General features: G+C 38.7%; 1 protein-coding gene across 11 annotated transcripts in view; it reads left to right on the top strand.

Annotated features, from left to right (window-relative positions):
- Nucleotides 1–24,260, top strand: part of BANP (BTG3 associated nuclear protein) — a 153,004-nt gene that overhangs the window by 61,696 nt on the left and 67,048 nt on the right. For 6 of the 11 annotated variants that reach the window (XM_074582731.1, XM_074582722.1, XM_074582725.1 and 3 more), the window contains 4 exons: nt 6,629–6,796; nt 16,768–16,898; nt 20,794–20,865; nt 22,994–23,038. In XM_074582731.1, coding sequence (XP_074438832.1) covers nt 6,629–6,796; nt 16,768–16,898; nt 20,794–20,865; nt 22,994–23,038 — 416 coding nt within the window. Of the gene's footprint in view, nt 1–6,628; nt 6,797–16,767; nt 16,899–18,748; nt 18,899–20,031; nt 20,515–20,793; nt 20,866–22,993; nt 23,039–24,260 lie in introns of those variants that run through there. The other 5 variants (XM_074582732.1, XM_074582728.1, XM_074582729.1 and 2 more) reach the window with 3 other exon arrangements.

Below are 24,260 nucleotides of genomic sequence, written 5' to 3'. Positions count from 1 at the left end.
AGTGTTTTCTCAAATGTGCCTGGCTTTTTCAAGTGTGTTCTCAGTGGTATTTATAAATTTCCTTACTCTCTTGTCATGACATTTAATTTTCTTACAGTAGGTAAATAATTTGTAGTATTTGTTGTAAAGCAAACTTAGCAATTGTGTTTTGTCGTGAAGTTACCTAAGATAAGACTCCTCGTGATCTCCAGTGTAAAGTTGAGCTCCTGTTGTCTAGGTGGAAAGGGATTTGATTAACGTATTGTTATAACTTAGTTAAAGAGTACATTTTCTGTGGATTCTTACTTGCAAAAATCTTCTGTAAGCGTATCTTCTGCACCTAGGAAAACAGGCATTTCTTTTCTTTAAAAGCTGACAATTGAAAATTTCCTGGAACAGTTCAGATTTTGTGAACATCTTATTGTGTTCGATTTTAATATTTCACTGTTTAAAATATTTTAGTTACTGACACGGGTTTAGTAAATCCTTCTTTAGGTATATGTAGTAGAATAGGATTTCAGTTGTATTTGAGGCTGTTAGTAGCAACCCCCTGAATATAGCTTGTACTGTAACGTGTGCGCACTCCAGGCCCTAGCAGTCTGCAAATTTATAGCTGTTTGAAAGCTACGAATGTAATAGTTAAACAAAGGAACTGTAGAAATAAAGTAAAAAAAAAAAAACCAAACCAAGAGTAATTGCTTGGTAGCTGAATTTTCCTTCCCTCCTCCCTCTCTCCAAGTTTTTCACAGCTTCCCCCATCTCTTTTTGGACGTTGTTTAGCCTGTGGATGAGAACGATGTTATGGAAAGTGATTATCTGATGACATGACTGACGTTCCCAAGCATGTGACGTTGGAGGAGCTGCCAGTGTTCTGCCATCCCACCGCCTGGAAAGGGGCGAGTTTTCTTTGAATGAGGATGATGTTGCCCTCCCCTCCTGCGACCCTTTGCCCAACCCTAAAAGCTTCTTGAGTTTTGGAGGGCGAAACTGCCTCCCAGCTGTGGAGATCATACCCCTCTCCCTCCCGACTGTCAAATGAGTAAACAATTACTCTTTTTAAAATTGTTTCAATATGGTCAATGCATGACCATAATTACGTTTGAAGAATTGAAGCCTGAAGGCGCAAGAAGTAACTTCAGAGGTGCTTAATTTTTTCCTCTGCCGTTCCAATATTTAGTACAGCAGATTTTGTTGTCATACGCTATTTGTTTAATAAAAAGAACTCCAAATGTATGACCCTTATGTGAAAAAATGCATTTTGTTAGCCAAACCCCTAAGTAATCGCCCCTCTTCATGTTTCTGTGCAGGCAGAATCTGAAGCCCTTGTTTTTCATAATATCCGTCATATTCTTGTCAATTAAAAAAAGATTGTCTTCATCAGTTTAATCATTTGAATGTTGAACATGACATCCTGTTGCTTTTTCTCTAGACGTTAAAAATGATGTTGAATTTGAAACTGGAAGGAACGTTTAACCAAATCCGTTTGGATTACACATTTAATGTAGATGTGTCTTTATTTTATACATGTGGCTGTTAGATTCTCTGGGAGTAACACTTTCCCCTGATCTTTCAAAATGTAACGATCATGGAGGGGAAAGCCTGTGCCATCTCAGTAATAAAGGGCAGCAAAGTGCCAAGTCCATGAAAATAATTATTTACCTTTTAATTTTCTGAAGAAAACTGGTGTTCATAGAGAACGGGAAGCAGCACAACCTAGCAATATCCAAATGCAAGCTGTTGACATGAAGTTTGTTTTTTAGGAGGCTGATTTCAAATGCGGTATCAAGGTGGAATATTTCATGTCTGGTTTTGCTATTGCAAATGTCTTCTCTTCCTCCTCAATTTGTTCTTAATTAAATTTCTGTACAATTTAATGTTTTACGCGGATTGTTTCGTCTGCTGACTGACCTTTAAGAAAAAAAGGATTACTTTCTCAGGAACACTGTTTTCTTGGGGTTTTCTTTTTCTTCTAACAAGCCTTGTTTTTAAAAAAAACCCGCCCTTTCTGCCCCTATTTTGTATATGAAATGCCCCAAAAGTCTGGGAGTATATAGCCATTTCAGACATCATTGCTGATGATCTTTGTGTTGGCACCAGATGATCTTTGCTGCATTTGCCATTTGCAAGCTTTTTTTTTTTTTTTTTCCTTTGAACCACGGAAAGATTTATCTTGCAGTGCACAAGAAGCATTCTAAAACTTGTTATGTCAGTTGTCTCTTTAATTTTATAGGAACTTCGGCAAAAATGTGCTGTGTTTCTCATCTGGGGTCTGGAAGGCAGAACTTAGCGTGATGCACCTGTTGGCTTTTAAAGCTGACTTCTCTCATTTTCCTGATGCACACATGCCTCCCCCCTAAGCTTTTGCTTGGTCAGATTTGAACGTTGGGTTTTGCTTGCAAACCGAAGTGATTTCCTCTGCGTGTTTCGGCATAGCCCGTGTCTCTGTGAATTCCGTAAGCAGACCTTTTTGCCTCCCAAGCTGCTGCTAGTAGGTATCTGGTCTTAAGAAATCACTCAAGCTCTTGCAGTTTATTAAGTAACTGAACTATTTTAAGTCTCTGGTGTGTTTTCATAGAAAGCTTTGTTTAGGAAGTGAGGTTCCCAAATAAAGCAAACTTTGGAACCTTAGTGTTTTAAAAACAGGCGCATCCTTTGTTTTGAATGTTGCCGCAACCATCCATTGTCCTCAATAAAAAGATCGATAAAAACAGTCAGCCATTCTTAGATGATCTAAATCCTTTACTTCAGTCTTCTTGTGTAAGTGCATCTCTCTTCCAAAATACTGTTGTCTTTTTGCCAAAGTGCTGAATTATATTGCTGAATGTATTTTTTTAATGTGTTTTTAGCAGGGTTGTTATGTGGCTCATAGATACTGTGCTGCTTGCAAATTACAATGCTTCATGCTGCTTTTGACTAGCAAATGATCCGAAAAAGTCAAATCCCTTCTCAATGAAGTATTTCTGTCTTTTCTAATATGGAATTCCCCAAGTTAAGTGTCTCATTTGCAGTATCTTGCTTTAGTGCTGCCTTTCTAACTTTTTTTTGGTATTTGACATACTCAGAATGAGACAGCTGAAAGCTCTCCTGCGTGTGATCATTTATGGGCAGAGAACAGAAAGTCAGCACGCTTCAGTTTTCTAATATTGCTTGCACATGTTTTTGGGATGTATCTCTCTACTACAGGTAAATCACATTTCTAATATTATGCTGAACTTTTTATCTACTTAAAAAATGCTCCGCTGTCGTTTAGTATTAGATTTTTCTTCAGTCATCGGTGGACTGTTATGAAATGTGGTTGCTAAAGACCTGTTCGTAGAATAACACTTTAGATTGTAACACCAACTGGATAGATTTATACATCTGAAATTCATTTAACCTTTATATCAACTATCTTTGTACTTAAGGGCTAATTTTTCATGCCTAATTTGCACGTGCAGTGACTGTGACTGAGTATGCAGTTATGGTAAAAATCTGTGCAACCAGCAGGCGTTTCGTCTATACCAGTTTTACACCTTCGACCACCGTAACAGCTAAGTAGGAATTTCATGAATAAGGGAAAAGAAAAAAGCACACCTAGCCTTGAAAATCTGCGCCTGATGTCTTAGGTCAATCTAGCATAAAATCTTCTTCTCTGACTCTACCCTGTTTAGCTTGTTACTTATTTTCAGGCTTTCCTCTATAGTCATGGTCTCTCTACCCAGTCTTTCACGGCCATTCCTTATCACATTGATTAAATGATAGCTTTTGTGATCAGTAAGTAGAAGGTCTTTTCCTGTCTTCCCTCGGTAGAGCAATTTTTGGTCTGTTTTATGTCACAGCTGTGGCACTCATCATCTTTCTCAAGCTCTTGTCCTACACGGCTTGGGTCTCCTGGTATGAACAGCTCAATGCACCTGAGACTATCTTGTCCCAAGTAATTTATATCGCTTTTGATTTCTCTTTGAATTAAGTGTCGTCCTGGAGTATCCCCTGGGTTACGCTGAAGTAGTTAGAGTGCTTAGCTGGACTGCTTTTCTGTGCGAATTTTCTTTGACCTGCAGTTGGTTCAGTCAGTTCTCTAAACAGAGCAGCGTACAACGTGAAAGTCATTAAAATGTATTTATGAATGAAATATGGACTCTTTTTTTTTTTTTCAAAATAACCACAGAGTATATGACTGTGTTTTATGTAGGACTACACAAGTGCTTTTGTAGGTACTGACAGCTGAAGTCATATAAAGAGTTAAAGCACAACTATTTTTATTGGACATTACTGCAAACATTTATAAACCCATTCCTCTGTGTAGTGCATATTAGTAATAGATTACGCTGAGAAGTGTGTTCTCAGGATTTACAATACAGAATGTGCTTTCCTTTTGCTGACACCAATGGAAAGGAGTGTGTTGCACAGCAGCAGATGATAATTTCAGTCGATTTTCCTCCTTTCCTACTCCCACCCCCTTTTTGGAGACATAACGCAGGGGTTGCAAAGCAATCTCTGAGCAATGTGCTTGCTGTCACTTGCCAGTGAGAAATCTTGGGGCCTTTAAAGCGCTTTTGAATTAGCTTTTTGATGCCAGGATTTTCCTCTTGTATATTCTGGACCTGATTTCAAATTACTTTTTGAACAGATCTATAAAAAAATTATTTAGAGCATCGGAAAATAAATGTGTTTAAAAAATGATGATGACTTTAGAGATACAATGTCGACTACGTTAGATCAGTAATCTGCAAATTCAGTTTTGGAGGACTCTGGGCTCATTTGTAATACAAAGGAAAGTACAAAGGTCTTGGTTTGTGCAAACCTGGAATTTTGCGTCTGTAGGCTTCAAATAATTTGTCTTACAGGAGCAGACTATATCCTGTTCATAGGACTATCCAGCAGCTTAAGCTAGTACTTCACAGGATCAGGATCTTATTTGAGAGTAGAGATTGAAAACCCAGTAGGTTGAAAAGACTATTGTACTTTGCAGGGTATGGAAAGCAACCGATACCAAAAGGAAAATAAGAATCTTGGAGATCCTTCAATCATAGTCATGTTGAGTAAAAGCATATATTACAGCTTGGGATTGTTTTTTAACTGTGGTATTGCACATCTAAATCTGCAAAGTTTAGAAGTACTGAAGTTTTAGAGAATGTTAAATGTTCAGATAGTTCTGTTTTAATTCACAGGATTTGAACCTTTGGGTTTACTTTTCAAGTGCTTTTTCTGCAGCCACGAGGATTATAAATTTCCTTAACGTACAGTCAAATGCTCTCAACTGTTGATGCTTTAAGCATAATCTAAACCACTCGAAAGCTTACAATGAAATGGTAAAAGTATGTAGCAATATGAGGATGATCGTGAAACAGCTGACGATGCACATGTTCCCTTCCCGGTTTTAAAGCCATTTGTCCAGATGTTGAAACAAGTATTTTTTGTCATACCTGAAATAGTCTTTTTGCTCCCTCTGTTTCTTGTATAGCTAGGCTTTCCCTTCGGGTGCAGAGGTTGCACATGGTAACGAACCTGGTCTGAGCTGGCAGCAGGACTCAGTCTGTGTGAGCTTTCTTTCAAAATACTCAGTTCAACTCCGGAGTCAATGTTGTGTTTGTATAACAGTTTGGCAACTTAGCACCAAATGCTGAAAAGTGCATAATGTGGCTCTTTATAGTAGTAATATTTTCAGAAGATTCTAATTTTGTATTGCATTTTTATTGGATTCTGAGGAATTTTGAATTGAGCTTTAAAAGAGGTTTTTTATAGGCAGCTTTATATGGCTTCCTACTGTCGTGGTTTAAACCCAGCCGGCAAATAGAACCGTGCAGCCATTTGCTCACCCCAGAAGGGTGGGGGGAAAAAGGGGAAAAAAAGGAGGGGAAAGGGAGGAAAAAAACCCTCGTGGGTTGGGATAAAGAGAGTTTAATGGAAATAATAACAGGAAAGGAAAAAGAACAATAATGATAATGACATGGGTCGCTCTCACCGCCTGGTGAATTGGAACTGTCCTGAATAGTGGTCATGGATTCCCACCCTCGGCTAATCCCCATTTTTGTACTGAGAATGACATCTGTAGTATGGAATATTTCATTGGCCATTCCATCCTTCTGTCTGTTCCTCTACGGGAAGCTGAAAAATAGTCCTTGAATAGTGTAAACATCACTTAGCAACAACTAAACCCACTAGGTATTGTTGACCATCTTTTCACAGCAATCACTAGAAAGAAAATTAACTCTTTCCCAGCTGAAACCAGGACACCTGCTTATCAGACTTACACATATTGTGGGACACTATCAGTGAGAATTAAAGCTTTATCCAGTTTTGGCTTCGGAATGCTGGATCCTTCTGTTGGTCAGTGTTGCACAGCTTGCATGTAACAGTGCAGTTTCCATGGACAGAAGGTTAGATTAGAAGATTTCATAGACTGCTGACGTTTTTAAATACATAACTATGCGTGACTATGTGTGATTACTTGTTTTTGTGAATAGTTGTTGAAATCACATCACTCTATAGCTTTGGCATTTTTTGTAATGTCATTGTATTCCTTTAGGCAGTGTCAATCACGAGGGCAGCTCTAAAATTCTCAGAGTTGCTTTGTTCACCTTGCGTGCGTGACAGTGTATCTATGCGTTTTCCTGATAATACAGATTTATGCTGATTTTCACCCCTTCGTGTTTCGGTCTAATTACAGGTCACCTATTTTACAAGTTTGGAATCACAGAATCTGACTGGTATCGAATCAAGCAAAGCATAGACTCCAAATGCCGAACAGCTTGGAGGCGGAAACAGCGAGGGCAGAGTCTTGCTGTGAAAAGCTTTTCAAGGCGAACACCTTCGTCATCGTCTTACAATGGCTCAGGTAAAAAAACCAAACAAACCCCCCAAAACCCCCAAAGACCAAACAAACCCCAACAGAAATGGAAACTTACAGTAATAATTTCATTTTTCAATATACCTGAAAATTATTTTGATCTTAAGCTATATTCACAACAGGTGCGTGTAGTACCCACAAATGTGAGTATTTTTGTGTGACAAAGATAAATGGAGAAACCTGCATTTCTCACAAGTGAATTTTTGGAGTGGATTTATACTCCTGCATATATATATTTTTTTTTTTTTTTTAAAGTACCATTTATCATTGGCAAGGAGGCCTCTCTGCTACAGTGTACGTATGTCTACAGTGCTGCTCAAGGAGTGTATCCATGTACTAAGTGAAGCCAACCATTCGTAGTTAAATCATCATGGGCCTTCAGTCCAAGCCAACCACCTCCTGGTACATTCGGAGTCCTACGCAGCTCCACGGGGCTTGTACCAAAGTAGATCCCTGGTAGGATGAGCTTCTAATCCCATTTCATCTACAAATTGCAATCACACTCCTGGTTGCGGCGCATTAATGATCCTAAAAAGGAAATGAGATGTGCGTGTTTGTTCACAAAGAGACAGAGGGAGAAGGGAGTCTGTCTCTAAAATAATAGTAAAATACAGACTTGCCAGAAATTAAGTCTACTGTATTTCAGTGTGCGAGAGACTGGCATTGTTGATTTGTATGTTATCTGAGTGCCTGGCTTTGCTGAGATGCCTGAGAACGTCCATCTACATGCATTAACTGAAAAAAATCAGCACAGGCAGCTTCGTGCTATCACACGGGGTTTTTTACCATGTCCAGTTTTTTGAGTAGAAGGTCAAAATGTTCCTGCAACTGATGTTCGTAATAGGAGTCAAGTGATTAAATCTTTCTCGGTGTGTTCACACCATTTAGTAGGACGTGCTAAATTTTGTTCCTGAAGTATTTTCCTCTGAAGAAATTAAATATATTGTAGGTGATTCTGTATTTCCATGTAGGTATGCAGGCATGAATAATAATAACAAATGAAAAATACTGACCTAAGAAGTGTTCTCATAGGACATTTCTGGCTCATGCTTTTAATATAAAGCAGTGTTACGGGACATTTGTACATCATATATTAAAACCAGCGTTTTGGAAGTGAGCCCAAAGAAAAGGAAGTAAGTTTATTTGCCTGCATAAAATTTTTGGTTGCATGTTAACACTAACCACTGTATCTCATGCAAAGAATGCCAAAATCTGCTTTCAATGGAAAATTTTATGTGCTGGAACTGGGAATCATATCCAAAATTCTCAAATTAAAACAACTAATCAACGTAATGATAACCATAAGCCATATATGTTGATGGGATTTTTATTTTCAGTCTCTTAGTATTTTAAAATACAAATGCAGTAGTAAGTAGGTATTATGGGTCTGTGCTTATTAGACTGTACTCCTTGACCGTTGTTGAGATTTATTATTAAAGAATATTAATCTTTAATCTCCTGGTTTGGAGATTTGGGGAGACCAGTATAGAGATGTAAAACACAGACTCGGGCTCAGTGAATTCTTGTCTCCAGAAGGCCATAAGATATAAAGTTTTGGTGGAGGTTTTTTGTTGTGCTTAAGCTGAAAACTCAATTTTTTTTCCCCCAGTTCCACTAACCTGATTTGGGAGTAAATTGTTCCATGGGTACAAAGACACCTGAATTAACTCCTGGGATTTCAGCAGCACGCTATTGGAGTAGTGTGGTCCAGACGCTCGTCACCTGGTTCTGCAGGAGCCACCTTGTATTTTGCGTTGTGCGCCCCGGCTGGCTCCTTTAGCTGGAGCTGAGCTGGCTGCCTTTGCTCCATCAATCTCCAGGATTTCCCCAGGAGTTTTTATGCCACCTGGGTCTCCCACTGTACAGGCTGTCTCATCTCCCAGGTCCCCTTGATAGCAAAGAGGTGGCTGCCTGTCCTTATAAAGATGTCTTTGGTCCTGAGGGTGATGAAGGTCAGCTGAGGCATCTTTGCATGTCATTGGCGGGACTGCATACTGTGCAGCTGCAAGTAGAGTATTGGCAATAACATTAACAGCTGCCTTTGGTAACGGTACGTGAAAATGTTCCCTTGGATTCAGAGTCTTCTGTTAATTTTCTTTTAAAATATCGCTTTTACTCAGAACGTTGTTGGCATCATTTTCTGGGCGGCTGTAAAGATGTTAGATGAATTCACCACTACATTTGCACCCACTGTGAAGAAGCTCCCAGAAAACCAGCCCACTTTTCAGAGTCGGGTGGTCCTTTGAAAAACTAATTTGCATTCCACAGTTGGGTGGGAGTGAGGTTCCACCTGAAGAAAGAAGAGAAGGTATGAGGAGAAATGGGAGAGTGGATTGAGATGCTGAATGAACGTGCAGGGAAAAGCAAGAGAAGAACAGATGCAAGGGAAAGCTGTAGATTCGCACACGTTTAAAAGGGTAACTTTTGTGTGACAGGCCTGTAATTCCACCGCTCTGTTCAGGTAACTTCATGAACTGCTCAGACTTCGCCCTTGTGGTTTGACATCCCTGGAACCCCTCAATGGAATTACAGCATCATAATTCACAGGCATCTGTTCCTTATTATACACACTGTGTAGTGGATATAGCAGAATTCCTGCTGCCAGCCAGCAGGAAAGAGAAGTAATATTTCACAGCTCTGAAGTAAAGGAGGTCTGTATTTCACAGTTATGACAACATAGCTGTCAAATATGGCTTTTTAAAGTGTTACATATGAACCCAGACAGTTTTTATGGTAGCATTTGTTTCAGGGGGCAATTTAAGGTGAGCCTTGAATGGTCTGGAATTCAGCTACTTGAGAAACTGTCTTTCCCACTATTGTTAGTTCTAGCTATTAAGATCAGCTTGGAGGTGCTCTGTGTCGGGTCTCCACCCAGCTGTGGTTGCTGCTGTCTGCAGAAAAGCACCTGTGTTTGGTTTCACTGGGTAGTGTGTTGCTCCATGTCAATTCCCGTGTAACCGGCATTTGAGTTATTTGGGCAGAATATAGTAGCTGCTTCTCACAAACGACATAATGAAAAAAGGCTCTTAAGAGATGGTGAGTGGCTGCTGTGTCGCATTTACACTGTGAGGGATGCAGGGGTGTGCAGCGTAGTTTCTTGTACAATGTCCTCTGAGCTTTTCCGAGAAGCTCTGACTTTTGTTCCACTCACTCGGCATAAGACTGTATGACTTCTGTTCAGAGAAGCCGTAATTATTGAGTTTGATGAGGAAATTCGGGAGAGCGTAGTTCTGTGACTCGCCAGGGTTGGTCACTAAGGACCTCAGGCTGAGCGTGTCGGCTGCGCTGATCCTTGAGGCACAGCAGTGATGTCGCACACGTTTGGTAGGAAAGCACTTTCGCTTCACATCTTGTAAATAAGCACTTCAGATGATGCTATGTGGGGGGGGGAAATTTAACACACACACCCCCCCCCCCGTTGCCAGGTCAAATATGATAAACCTAAGCTATTTGTTAGAAGTACTTAAACCCACTGATTTTTAGCTAAATTACAATAATTTGCTAGGGAAGCTGTAGGGCGTACTCTAGAAGACGGTCCCGTAGTCTTCAGAAAGCACTTCTTTTTCAGATGAGCTGTTGCCATCGAAAGGCGCCTTGAGTAGGCGCGTGGTATCCCAGTGTCTGCCATGCAGCTGAGCTCGTCTGAAGACATCATTACGAGGTTTAAATATGATTTCAGTGTCCTGAGCCTGAATGCATGAACACCAGGTTCCCTGTATGAACTTTTTCCAGAGCTTGGTCAGGTTTTTTCCACTTCCAAACTTGTGATTGTGGTATTTCATATTAAAACTGTGACCAAGAGGTGCAACAGAAAAAAGTTCAAATTCAAAACTTGAAAACCTTGATTGGCGTGAAGTAATATTTTTTCATCACCTATCTCTAGGGGCTGGTAATAATAGCTTTCTGCTATGTTGTAGTATAATAATGTATGTTTCAATCAACAGAAATTTATTGGCTCTTTCTTCAGGTGTTGTAAAGGAGCATTTGTCTCTTATGTGTTACGGAATATTTTCTTAAATGCTGTTACGCTAGAAGTCTAGAAGAACTAGAATAACTATTGTCTGTTTGGCAGTCAAAATTATTCAACATCTCTACATATCATTGAAAGTAATATTTTTGTTAGTTCTGAAATAGTCTCAAATCAGCATGGTCACTGCCCTGCTGGACATCCTCCCCTGTGAATTAGGGGACTTGATTTTCCAGAGCTGCTTTTTAGCAAGAATAAATTTGCTTCATTTAAAAAAAAAAAAAAAAAAAAAAAAAAAAAAAAAAAAAAAAAGAGAGAGAGAGAGAGCGAGCAGCCTGTAGTCACCTGTGTGTGGCCTGACTTTGATTTCTCTGGGTCTGAGGAATCTTGAGGATGGTCAAACAGTAACAGGTTGCCCAGAGAAGCTGCAGATACACCATCCCTGGAGACAGTCAAAATCCACCCGGATGCAGTTGGAAGCAATCGATTCTGGTTGCCCATGCCTTGAGGAAGTGCATTGAACTAGATGATCCCCAGAGGTCACTTCCGACCTCATCTATTTAGGAATTTCTGATTTTTATGAGCATTGAGTTATTGCAGGCGTAATAAATAATTCTGAATTATTTACATCTAAAGAGGATTGCTGTTCTTGAGCTTCATTCTTAGGTACTTGTTGGACACGTCAAAACTTTTAGGCTTTTTCTGCTTGTTGTGCGTAAAAGTTTATGTAGCACGTGGCTTTAATTTGAGTCATGCAGTTAAAAATTACAACAGATTTCCTCTCTGCTCTGTTTATCATATGGAAAAATTAGCTATGCAAATACCATAGAAAAGCAGGAGGCTGAGCCCATAGTCCTTACGTAGCCTTGGAAGTTTTTGGCGCTGTAATTCTGTCATAGTGTTCAAGCATTAAGAGCTCAAGAGGAACTGATCTGCAGACAAGAACATGTCAAGGAGAAGCTAGTAGGAAATTAGGAATGAATATCTCTTCTCTGTCCTTCACCCCCAAAGACATTAATCGAGATTGTACATTTAATTGACTGTGCAGCGTTACAGTAGCCACAAGATTTATAGGTTGCATAAAGTTGTTGTAGCAGACAGTTATATTTAGGCAGAAGATGGTTTTCCTTTTTTTTATCCGGTGCTTCCGTTTGAAGCTGTTGCCTTTTGTTGGAATTGAGGTGTTAATTGCAGGGGTTTGTTCTGCTCTTCTCAGAGCCAACACTTCAGTCCTTAATGTGTGTTTTTCTCTTTTTTTAAATTTTTTTTTCCTGACAAGAGTTGTACACATGGTTGCCATGATAATTTAGCTAGATATTCTTTTTAAAAACGTTAGCAGTCTATGGAGGGAAGGCAGTAGGAAATGAATTTTTTGGGAGGAGGATTAATTGAAGAGTGCCTTCTCCCTTTCTTTTAATTTCTCTTAAGATTGTTGAAGCTGTTATCACAGTTTTCCATGTTGGAATTTTTAATTAGTTCTATGACTTTGGGATTTATATGTAGATTTGGGCTGAAGTGCTCAGCCTATGCTGAGGTGTCACATATAAAATGGATGTGCAGCCAAATCTTCAAAGCTGTTCTGCAGAATTGGAGGCATTTAGTACTGGATGAGTCAGGTTGAGATAATGGTTTACAGTGTACAGCTTTATTTCTATTAATTGTTCAGTAATGGTGTTTTTCCTGCTTTTTGGTGGCTTTTTTTTTTGGGGGGGGGGACTGCTTTGCTACATCTGCCCATTAACCTTCCCTTACTAGGACTACCTATCAAGGAAGTAAGAAAACACGTCCTAGTTTGTAAGCAGAAGAGCGATGCTGGGGGGCCTATACAGCAGGAAAACAATTCTGAATAGCAGTGCACAGGGAGCCTAAGCGTGCTACAGGCTCGGAACCCCCTGCATCTCCTCCCAAAATAAGAAACCAGATGAAGTAGAATAGGAAAGAATTAGAAAATGCCAAAGGTTTTGCCTTTGAAGTGAGGCATTGTAAAACTGATCTTCATTGAGAATTGAACACACATATTCTTGAAACGGTTACAAAGTACATTTGTCTGACAAATCTAATCTTGTTCAGCAGTGTCTGAGGAAGATTAGCTTTGAGAAACGCGACAGAAGTAAATGCTTCAGTGGGAGTGTTTTTGCCAACTCTTGAGCGTTCATCTGAGAAGACAGACTCAGGCTAAGTTTTCTTTGACTCATAAGCACATGCAGGAAACAAACAGAAAATGTAAAAGGTCCAATTTCAAGGAATATTTCAGCATCGGGTCTTCCCCCCCCCCCACCCCCGCCATATCCCAACCTAATCACCCGCGGAATGGTCAGCGCAGCATCTTCCATTCTGTGGGTGGCTCCAAAGCTATTCCATCTAGTGGCGGGTGCTTTGGGAATGCCGTGGATAACGTGCTCGGTAGCAGCGCTCCGTCAGCTGCTCGGTTTGTGTCAAAGTGCCCCATTGTAACGAGCGCAATGGAAAATTTCAAAGCAAGAGTTCAGCTGTGGAGCTTCTTGGTGCCAGGGATTCTCTAATATATCAAAGTTGTAAATGTGAGGCTAGATAGTTTACATGATAGTGATTTATAACTGTTGACAATATCCTCTATTCAAGCTGTGTGCTATTCATGTTTGTGTTTGTTTTTAATGGGGAATGTTTAAAAATGGATAAATATTACTTTTGTCTGGTCAGAGAGTTAGAGGGGAAAAACAATACTTATAAAGGATGTTTTGTTTTTAGACACTGTTGAATCCTCTCTCTTCTTTCTTCCTATGAAGAAAAAAAAAAACCCCACCAAAATCCAACAAAAAAAGAAAGAAAACCCAACTGTGGTGGTTGCCGTGAAGCCAAACTGAAATCCCTTTATAAGTGACCGTGCGAGATGCACAGTATGATTGCATTCAGTCTGTGTCTCCTGTCCCCACCTCGGAAAAGCATCATCATTTCTGGCATCTGCGCAGCAAAAGATGGTTTGCAAATGAAGGCTTTTGGACTTTACAGTTAAAAATATATTTCAATATGTGCATATAATATATATGTAAATAGATGTTTTTATCTGCTGCAGCTCTTATTTCTTTGGTACTCTTATTGCGTAAGTTTCTTAGTCAGAAAATGAATACTTATTATAAGTGCATCTTCGTGTTTTCTCAGAGGTCCAGCAGTTGCAGGTTGTGTAATGGTAAGGGTAAGCTACAGGAAAAGTACTGCTAGAAGGTTATTAAATCCGTAAGTGAAACACGTCTCACCTCGCTGGTGTCCCAAGTCCAGTTTTGCTGTTTGTGTATTTACAGTTACGCTGTGTATGTTTGAGCATACGAAGTTATGTACGTGTGTATACACTCACATGTCTAAACGAAGGATTACGTGTTTGGACATTGTGGCTTGACTGGAAGTTGAGTTGTAACTCAACTCCGCTGTTGAATTACATAGCGGGGGACTGGGAAGCATGATGGAAAGACAAAATCACAACAGAATGGACTAGTGGTAGCCTATAAGAAGCCAGGTGAATAACAGTGGGCTTTCTTAGCTATTTAGCATCCTAACAAAATGCCATTTGTTAAATAAAAAGCACAGAAAATTAACTCTAGAAAATATTATTAGGACTGAAGTAATGGAAATGAGAGAAAAAGCGAAAACCAAAGAAGCTTAGGTAAAAGATCTTTCTAGACTGTGCTACTTTCAGTGAGCATCGCAAAGCCACTGCCAATGGAAAGCATGATTTAGTATCAGAATTCGAACAAATCACATCTTTATTTGGTTGACGGTGTGGTTTCTCATACTAGGTACAGGACTTTTCTGCCAATTGTGATTTGTTAATCCCATCCGGAATTCTATACAGCAAACTTCCCTTGTACAACAGTGCAGGAAATACTGGAATTGCTCAGTAAGTGACAGGAGTATATTTAAGAAATTACAAATTTTCTGCCGTTGCCAACTAGTCAAAGGTAAGGTATTAAAGCCGTATGTCCAATAGACAGCAAACCCATGTAATTGTCATGCTTTGCTCATTTACTTCCTAAGTGTTCTGGTTGTAGTTTGGTATTTGCAGACTGTTAACATAATTAGAGCTGTCTAGTGGATTCGTTAAGCAACTAGAATTTTCAACAAATAAGTAAGTACTAGCTTGGCGGGTTTGAGTTAGTTTCCAGTTCCCATGTTTAGATTTAAAACTCAAAATTATCTTCTTACATAAACATTTGCAGACAGGATAAAAAAAAACCCAAATGGGTGATTTTTATGAAAGAACATTTCCATTAAAATATTTGTATGAGTTGATAAAGCTCATTCTTGCAAAAACTAGCATTCTCTTTTCAGTACAAATCTTAGAATATTAGGTAGAGGTATTAAAATTTTATGAAACGTGGCTTGCTGCTGTGTTAGTTCAAAAAAACCAACCATCATTTTAAAAATCAAAATATATCAGCCATCAGTCATCTCTGAGCAGGATGAAGCTTATCTAGTGCTTATTTAAGCAATACATAAAGTCTTGTAAGGAAATGATCTACAATGGAAGCAGAGTGACACTGTTTCTTAAATATTTTCATTATAGGTTCCGGTACTTGGACAGCTTGAAAGCCCTGCAGTATTGAATGTTACTCCATTAGATGTTAATGTGTTTTACATTCCCTCGTAGCATAAGAAATCATTGTCAGTGCAATAAATAATTTAGAAAAATTGTAAAACACTTCAGAGATTTCATTCAGTGTATTTTTGTGGCATAGCAGAAGAAAAACGTTAATGTTGTTTACAGGAATACTGTACGTAAAAAGTATTTCTTCAAACACGTTATTCTAGAAACCCTTTATGACAGTCCTGTTCTCCAGGATGTCTCAAATAAGGAAAAAAAAAAAAAAAAAGAAAACTAGGACTGATGCTGAATATTAGTATGATACTAGTAAGATATTGGGACATTTTAAGGTTTTTCCTAACGGTGCATACTTGAACTTGTCACGCGTGCTGCCGAAGTGTCATTGATCAATTGCCCCCGGATTTTTTCCTGATTCCTAAAAGGGTAAATGGTATCTAGTGAGACATTTACCTGCGAGTGGGGTCTTATCTCGAGGGAGACCCGTATGTAGATGAGTTTCTGGTCCACTGTATTCCACTTTACCCTTTCAGTACAGAATTATTGATATTATTAGTCTCTTAGTATCATTGACACCATATGCATAAAAAAGTAATGTTTCAAAAAAAAAAAAAGTATTTGAGTACTTTTATGCTAAAAAAAACCCAAAAAAACCGTTCATTTTACTTGCCTTTTGCCTCTTACATTTATAAGAATCCTGTCCCTGCATCTGGAAGACCTAGAAATGAATCTATGATATGTCTGCTTCTAAAGCAAGTTGTTATCCTCTTGAAATGATGCGATGGTTTTCCTGGTGGCTGTCACTGTTACCCAAAGATAACACCCAGGTGTCTTCCATTTTGTAGGGGCATTTTCAGGCGGCCTTACTTTGCAGTGTTTAAATTCATCTAAGTTAAAAAATCAACCTGCCATTTTGAGGTTAAAAAAAAAAAATAGTTCCAGGCTCGTGCGTGTCAGTATGAATTATGGATTATGGATCTTGAAAAACAATTGAGAGATATCAGTTATTTATATGATAACTTCAATTTATAGGATAGGTTTCCAGGCGTATCTTTGTGGTGGTGGTGGCAGTAATAGTTCTCAGCTACACAGGTGCAAAAAAGTAAGTGTTGACCTGTTTAGGAAATGTATGTGGTTTTGCTGTGATATGACTTTTACAGTTGCAGAATCCTTAATCTAGATTCAAAAGAGGCTTTTTAAATGTATGCTTTCTCAGAGTCAAAGTAGCCTTTGGAACTCCTTTGGAATTTGGAATCTACAGGTGAGCAATGAACAGGCATAGGGATATTAACGTATAAATGATCTGCATCTTCTTACTGACTGTATTTCTTTTCCACAGTTTTTAAGTATGTACTGTTGCGCGGCCACTGACGTGAGATATGCACATATAATAAAGCTGGATTTTTGTCTCTCTTTCAGAGGGTTCACAGAGTTCAGTTTCAGCTTCTAATGAGATCCAGCAGAACCAGCCACAGGCACTACACTATGCACTCGCCAACGCTCAGCAGGTTCAGATCCACCAAATAGGAGAAGATGGACAAGTCCAAGTAGTATGTACTCAACTTTATCTAAATGATTCCATTTACAATCTAGATTATTGCAAACTTTGCTTCCGTTGAAATTTAATTTTTTATTTTAAAGAAGTGACCTATCATCACTTCTTAAGTATGATTTTCAGAAAATAACCATTGAAGGCTTATGGGAAAAAAAAATGTAGAGTTATTTGGCAGAAGTCTTCATGCAGGATTTGCTCACACAATTGTTGCAAATAAATGCACATTCATTATCGTATCTAGAATTGAGTAGTCTCTCCCTGGCAGTTTGCTCGCATTTGCCATAATAATAATAGCAGACTTACTAAGCGTATGATTTACACTTTGGAGGTAGTTCTAGCTATGACTTTCAAAACAAAAATGCATTTATTTATTTATTTTCATTAAAAAACCCCTGCATTCCCAGGCATTTTCGAACATCTGTTAGCTGAATCTTTTACATGTGTATTCATTTAGATACATGTATATAAGTAAAAGTTACAAATATTGACATTTTTTAAGCTTGAGACTCCTACCATTACTCAGGCTATGAATATTTTTATATATGGTTTTAGTGTACTCTGAAAAAACTCACCTTGGCTTTAGTTCCCGTGTGCCACAGTTTGACTACAGGGATTGTTTTAAATTCAAAATTTAAAAAAAAGCAGAAGAAAATAATGAAATAATGGATTGTGTGGCATTTCTGACGTGCGGCATTCAGAAATAGTGAATTATAGTTGCGCACTCATTCTTCTGTGGTAGAAACCTGAGGATTTAACGTGTGAAATCTGTCTGCCACTAGTTTTCCGAAACTTTCAGGCTTTGCAGTTTACAGCGTTTACGCGCGGTCATATAACACAGAAACATGTTCAGTGACGGTATTAGTGTTTTGAAGGTACCCAGAAGTCTGAGTGTGGGCCAGCACTCACCTGTGCCGGGCAGTGTCCCAGCACAGAGCAGAAGGACGTGCACAGACACGTATGTACCCGTTCTGCGTGATGATCGCATAAGCCCGCTTTCCCTACAATCCAGGCTAAAAAAACCGGGTGGGAACGGGCAAGTAAACAAGAATCCTTGAGAGAGATTAGTCAGCAGTGTAAACTGTAGTACCTGGTGGTCTGGCTGTTGCAAAGGTTTTAGTCAACACCAGTACAAAGAAGAGTCTGAAGTAGGATAATGAAGAATCTTTGGTAGATACTCGTAGTATTCTCTCCCCAAGTGAGAGAGGCAGTGCAGGGGAGAAGGAGAAAATGAGCCCAATTGACTAATTTAGACATACAGAATGAAAACTCTTTATCAACACAGGGAATGCTCAAATCTGGTCACGTAGAGCTGCAAATAGTCAGTGTGGAGATGGTGAAGTTGCTTAGGAATATGATGAAGAAAAAAGGGCTATGAAGGACAGATTCTTTTGGAATGTTATCTAAAGAGATGTGTCCGTAAGATCTGATGAAGGTTTACCGGCGTAGCAATAGAAGAATTAGAGAAGAAAAATGTCACATAAACTAGGGGGAAAATTTCAAAATGTGTGGCACAGCGTCGAAGGCAACTGCCAGAGCTGTAACCATTGCTTAAAAGGAGGACTTAAATATTAGCCACAGTATTTTTTTAAGGAGTGCATGGAAGTGGAAGGGGATTGAGAGGAACTCCACACAGCAACTGTAAGTTGTGAGAGTTGTGGAGAGGAAATTGCAGTAGAGAGCACATTGTTTCAAAGTGAAAAAGGTTGCTTATAAAGTAAGAGAAAAGAGAGAGCGGGAGTGTGGGTGTCAGGGATGCTGGGAGCCACGAGCTGGGAGATTCAGATAGGGTTGGAAAGTCTGGGCCACCCCGTCTGTTTTCCCAAAGGCCTTGCCCTTTCCTCTTAGGTACCTGGATACCATATGACTTACATGGAAGTTGAGGACCTAATCCTGGAGAGTGATTGCTGAATGAAACTAGATCCTAAATGCCTCCAGTTACTATTCTCAGACTTGGAAGAGGACTAAAGAGAAGTTCAATAAACTGACTTGCCAACTCCTTTTCCCTCCTGTCAGTTGAGAGCACCCTCAGTGGAATAATGCTCTTTCTGCAGGAACTAGGTGCAAAGGTTCCATTTCCGTTTCACTTTTGCCATACCTTTACAGTATTATCATGTGAATTTCTTTGTCTCTTGGTTTCTCTATATATTTTCAAGAGCATATCTTCTTAACTGCTGTATAGATCTTTTTATGAGATTTAATTGATGACTGAAAAGTATTTTTCAAGTCTTGAAAGACAAGGTAGAAGGGAAAATTATACGGAATACATGGATAAATTGACAAAATGGGTATGTTTATAGATGTAACTGATGAAAGTTTGCCTCATTGAAAGATCTGGACCTGTCAACTATCCATTAAACTGATCGTGGAATCCGTGAAAAATCCACTAAGACCCACAACCATTATTTAAATGTGATAATTTGTCTAACATATAGAGGGGTCCTAGGTTGAAAAAGATGAAAATGGTATTGCTTTTTGAATTCTAGGGAATGATACATATAGATCAGGCTAAGAGTCATTAGCAAGGTCGTAGTTATTTGTACTATATATGTTTAAAAAAACCAAAACAGTATTGAATTGAATTTGTGAACAAACCAAAAGGCCTGTCCTTGCAGGCAGCTATGTATCTGCAAAAGATGAGTGAGCAGTTCTTTTTTGGAATGCTGCATGATACAGAGGTGAATAAAGTCACCTTCTGCCCCCTCCCTTCAGTCAGAAAGGATTGCTTATATTTGAAAACACTATAAATGGATCTTTTAAATGTTCAGTGCTTTTTCCTGGGAGCCCTGAGAGCTTGATGTTAAGGAGGGAAAGTGATTCTAATCTCAACGTGGACTGGGCTGTGTTCTAATTTTATATACAGTCCCTATTGTCAGAGTGATACTTTCAGTATGTTTTTTCTCCCTATAAATAGACAGTTTCCTTCCAAAGGAAATGAAACTGTTTGAAATAGAGGGATCTCTGTTTCTTTGAAAATCACATGCAATTGTTCTTGTGTTATAAAATAAGAAGAGCCTTTGACAGAATTCCAAATGATTATCTTTAATCTCTGTCTCATGCAGGCATATTAAAATGAACACAAAGCCTTATAAACCCTGAAGTAGGTTATTTAGAATCCAATCTCCCTTCAGGTAAATCACAGTAGCAAAGACTTCGCTGGGCTAGTCAGGATGCACAAGGAATTCCGTCCACTCTCTTATCCACGCTTTGATCAAATGGTAGGCTTGATACCATTCTGAAGTGGTGGGTATGGTCAGCAATACAAAGTATTAACGTTATTAAAACCGTTAGGGCAGATTCTCCACTAACATAAACCAGTGTAACTGCATTCAAATTAATGACTTAATGCCAGTTTATAGCAGGCTGAGAGACAGTCTTTAGCATGGTACTGTATTTCACCATCGCTGTGTGAATGCACAAAGATATATGGATATTTACAGATACTTTTTAAAACCTCACTCACAGTGAGTAGTTAGCATGGGCATATCTGTTTTAAGAACTGAGTTTCCAAGGTCTTTAAATGGGATTAATGTTTCAGGCACAATGCTGATCTACCAAAGCACGGGAGTGCCATGCTTTGTGTATCAGTCAAAACTGCAGATACTTTGTCTATAGAGAAATGCACTACATTTATCTGCTGTTTATTATTATGCTTATTTTCTTCCCTCTTATGTGAAAATGATCCATTCTTCAAAGACACTCCGCTTATACTTTGCATAAAAAGATGGTGAAATATGGATGCACTTTATTTTTTTTTGAAAGCTATCTTTAATGGTTTTCATTGAATAAGCATTTTGCTTCCATACGTTAAGCTGTATTGAATCCAAGGTAAGAGCTTCTTCCTCTAGTTGTGATTTTCTTCTGATGCTCCTTGGTGTTTTCTTTTGTTGCGGATCCCACAGGGCCATCTCCACATAGCCCAGGTTCCTCAAGGCGAGCAAGTCCAAATCACGCAGGACAGTGAGGTGAGCCAAAAGTTTGGGTGCCTGTGGAGCAGATGTTGGCCAGAACTTTGGGCCCCAATTCTAAAACAGTACCTCTGAGATCTGCTCCCATACGCTGCAGAGACCAGCGAGGGTAGAAGTGAGACCATGTGGTAGAGGCAGGATGAAATGTGTTTTAGGGCAGTAAATGCAATATGTTATTTCTGTCCCTGGAGTTTTTGGGGGTTCTTTTTGTTTGTTTGTTTTGAGTTTGTTTGTTTGTTTTTTTTTTCCCTTGACCAGCCAAAACAGCTCTGTCTGCTTGTTACATTAGTGATTGTTGTATATGGCTGATGGTCTTCTCTGGAAATTTAGTACTTACAGAGTATTATAGGACACCAGATCAGGTGCTTGCACTGCCATTGAGAAATGAAATTATTTCAGTTAGGTTTATGAACTGAATGTGTTCAGAATACTCAGTGTCTGTAATTGTGAGAACTGTTGAACAGGAGTTGGAGAAACCTTCAGATGGCGTCTAGTAAAGATACGTTGCAGAATGAAGCGAATTTACCTTCATTACTGATCAAGTAATCTGGCACTGCAGTATTTGCACTTCATAATTTTTTCCATAAAAATAGTACAGTAGAATGGAAATGGATAAATCCAGTACTCAACACCCAAATTTTGACTTCCCCCCCCCCCCTGCCCCCGAGGCAAAACAACTATTAAAACCAGCCGAATTGACCTGAGTGAGGGTGCTGTTGTCAGTCATTTAAGAACGTAGAGGCTCCTAACTGCTAAGACTGCTGTGAGATTTCTTGTGCACTTAGGTTTTTTACATGAAGAAGCAATAGCAAAATAAGGTTAAACATAAATGCAGACTACAATTTTAATCTGTATGATTTCCCAGTAGAGTTTTTTTTACTCAACATTAAGCATATCTGCTTGTGGGTTAGTTTAATCCATTTCCAAAGTACCTTAATCACATCTCATAAAAACGCTTTTGGTGCGGAGGAATACTGTTAACACAGGGAGCTATTGTAGAATAAATATTATCGTAAATATTGTATAAATATTATAGTTAAAGGCAGGCTCCTTTGAAGAGCTTGTCAGACCTGGAGAGAAATAAGAAAGAAACAAAATGTTCTGGCTCTAAAGGAATGCATAGTGTGTTACAGTAAAACTCAAGCGGTTCTTGGGGAAAGAGCCGCAGAAAAAATTATGATTCAGCAGATGCTAGTTGTAATTGATCCTGAGGTTCAAACATGCACCGGTGTCCATTGGCTTCATCTGAACTTCCCATGTGTGAGACTTTTAAGGACTACATTTGTCCGTGACAGATGAAAACATCTGGTTTTAAATTTATTACAATGTACACAGCTTCAAATAAGAGGAAGTGCTGCCAGGAAGAGAAAATGTAGAAAACATGCAAATCAAAGAATTGGTATTTTTTCCTCAAATAAATGTGCTATTTCACTGCAAGTCGCTTTGTTTGGGAAGCTGTTTTTTCTTAATCTTAAGTGTACTTTTGAAAAGACATCTCTCAGCGTGTGAATAAAAACTTCATTTTGTAAAGATACTGCTTTCCTATTTAGAGTTTGTGACTGCAGTTTCCTTTAAAATAATTCACATTATTGAGAAATTTTTGTAATAGATATAATTCCTGTAATAGAACTATGTTGGTCTTTGGTATCAAATTTTAATAAAACAAAAAGTAATCTGTTAGCACAGGCAGTAACTTTACACCAAGAAATAGTAAGTAGCACTCCATACACATAAAACTGTTATACTGCTAATTCTAGTTTAGGAAGGGTTTGACTCCAATTTGCAGTTTTATATAAATAAGGAAACCCAAAAACCTTACCTCAAAAGCCATACTAACAAGCTTTGCATAAAACCACCGTACATCATACAGTACCTTTCAAAAAGCAAAGCATCCTGGTGCTGAAACGCCTCCTTGCTTTAGTCTGTCTGTCCTCTGTGGTTAAAGTGCTGACCGTTGAATTGTAGCTGCATTGCCAAAATAACCCTCAGCAGAATTTCCTAAATTAATAGATTTCCTTAATATTGAAGTTGTTTAATAACGAGATGAGAAACAGGCCTTTTTCAGGACAAAGCAACTTTTTAAATTCCAAAGTCGTCGTTTATTGTCAATGCTCTTATTTTACAGGGAAACCTGCAGATACATCAAGTTCACGTGGGTCAGGACGGGCAGGTAGGAACAGAACTGAGTTTTAAGCAGCATTTTCCTTTGGTCTTTAAAATTGATGTTGCAGTTGGAATGATCTCACATGATTAATAGCTGTTTCAAAGAGGAAAATCTGTTCTGGTCTTTCTGTTTAAATAAACAGCTTGCAAAATGATAAAACATAAGCTAAGTATTTTGTCTGTGGACTCAAAGTATGTGACCAAGCTCATTTCGTTACTCCTGCAAGATACTTTATCCCTGTGTTTAACACCTGCTTGTCTTTGGCCTCTCCGCTCTTACCGTCACGAACTGGCTCGACTGTGTTGTGTACAGTGTGTTCTTTTCTCTCTTATCAACTGTCACCATGGCCAGATGCGGACTGCGGGCCGTGCAAACCTAAGAACATTTATTGCCGAGGTTTAAGCAGCAATTTTTTCATTATATGGCTGTCTTGGGAGAAACAGATCTTTCACATCTGCTTTTGTTCTTTTTGATAAGATGGCTTTATTAGGTGCTTATGCATACATGAGGTAAGAAAAAGAAGCTTTTACTTTGAGTGATGAGTCAGTAAGTGATTAAATTAGCAGAATTTCCATGTCAGGTGTCAGCAAAATTGCTAACATTTGATCTCAGACACACTTTACTAAATGTTGAGCTATATTAAAATATCCACAGCACAAAAATATTCCTGTAAGAAGCTTTCTAGCCAGGCCACTTGGATAAATGTGTTATGAATTTTTTTTGTTCCTGTTGAATATTAATAAGTTGTGAGACATATGGCTAGAACTTGAATGCTGCCCTGAATTGAAAAGGCTCCCATCGTGAAGGTTCTTGAACTCAAGGGCCTTGAGAAGCTACCGGTACTCTGAACTGTTGACCACATACAGTATTTGGGTGGGGAACCAATGTAACTTGTATTTCAAAAATAATAATGAAAAAAATCGTAAAGTGTTCTTTACAGAGACTTTAATGGGAAGTACTCTTGCGGAAGTGAGACTAGGAAAGGTGGGTTTTTTTTGAAACATGTCAGAACTTTTATTTTGGTACTTACTGTTGTTTTTCCTTTGTGAAATACTGCTGTCCAAATTACATCTTCTTAAAAGCCTAATATTGGGTGGTGTTATGTCTACAGTGGCATGTAGATTAAGTTTCTTTTTTTTAGTTATACCCTAGTACCATTATTATTTTTCCCCTTGAAATAGCTAGTATTCCACAAATTGAATCTCTCTTTCTTAAATAGAACCAAAGA

This window comes from Larus michahellis, chromosome 4 (genome assembly GCF_964199755.1).
Source record: "Larus michahellis chromosome 4, bLarMic1.1, whole genome shotgun sequence".
Classification (NCBI taxonomy): domain Eukaryota; kingdom Metazoa; phylum Chordata; class Aves; order Charadriiformes; family Laridae; genus Larus; species Larus michahellis.
The sequence above is the reverse complement of the archived record's forward strand: the minus strand, read 5'-3'. Positions and strand labels throughout refer to the sequence as shown.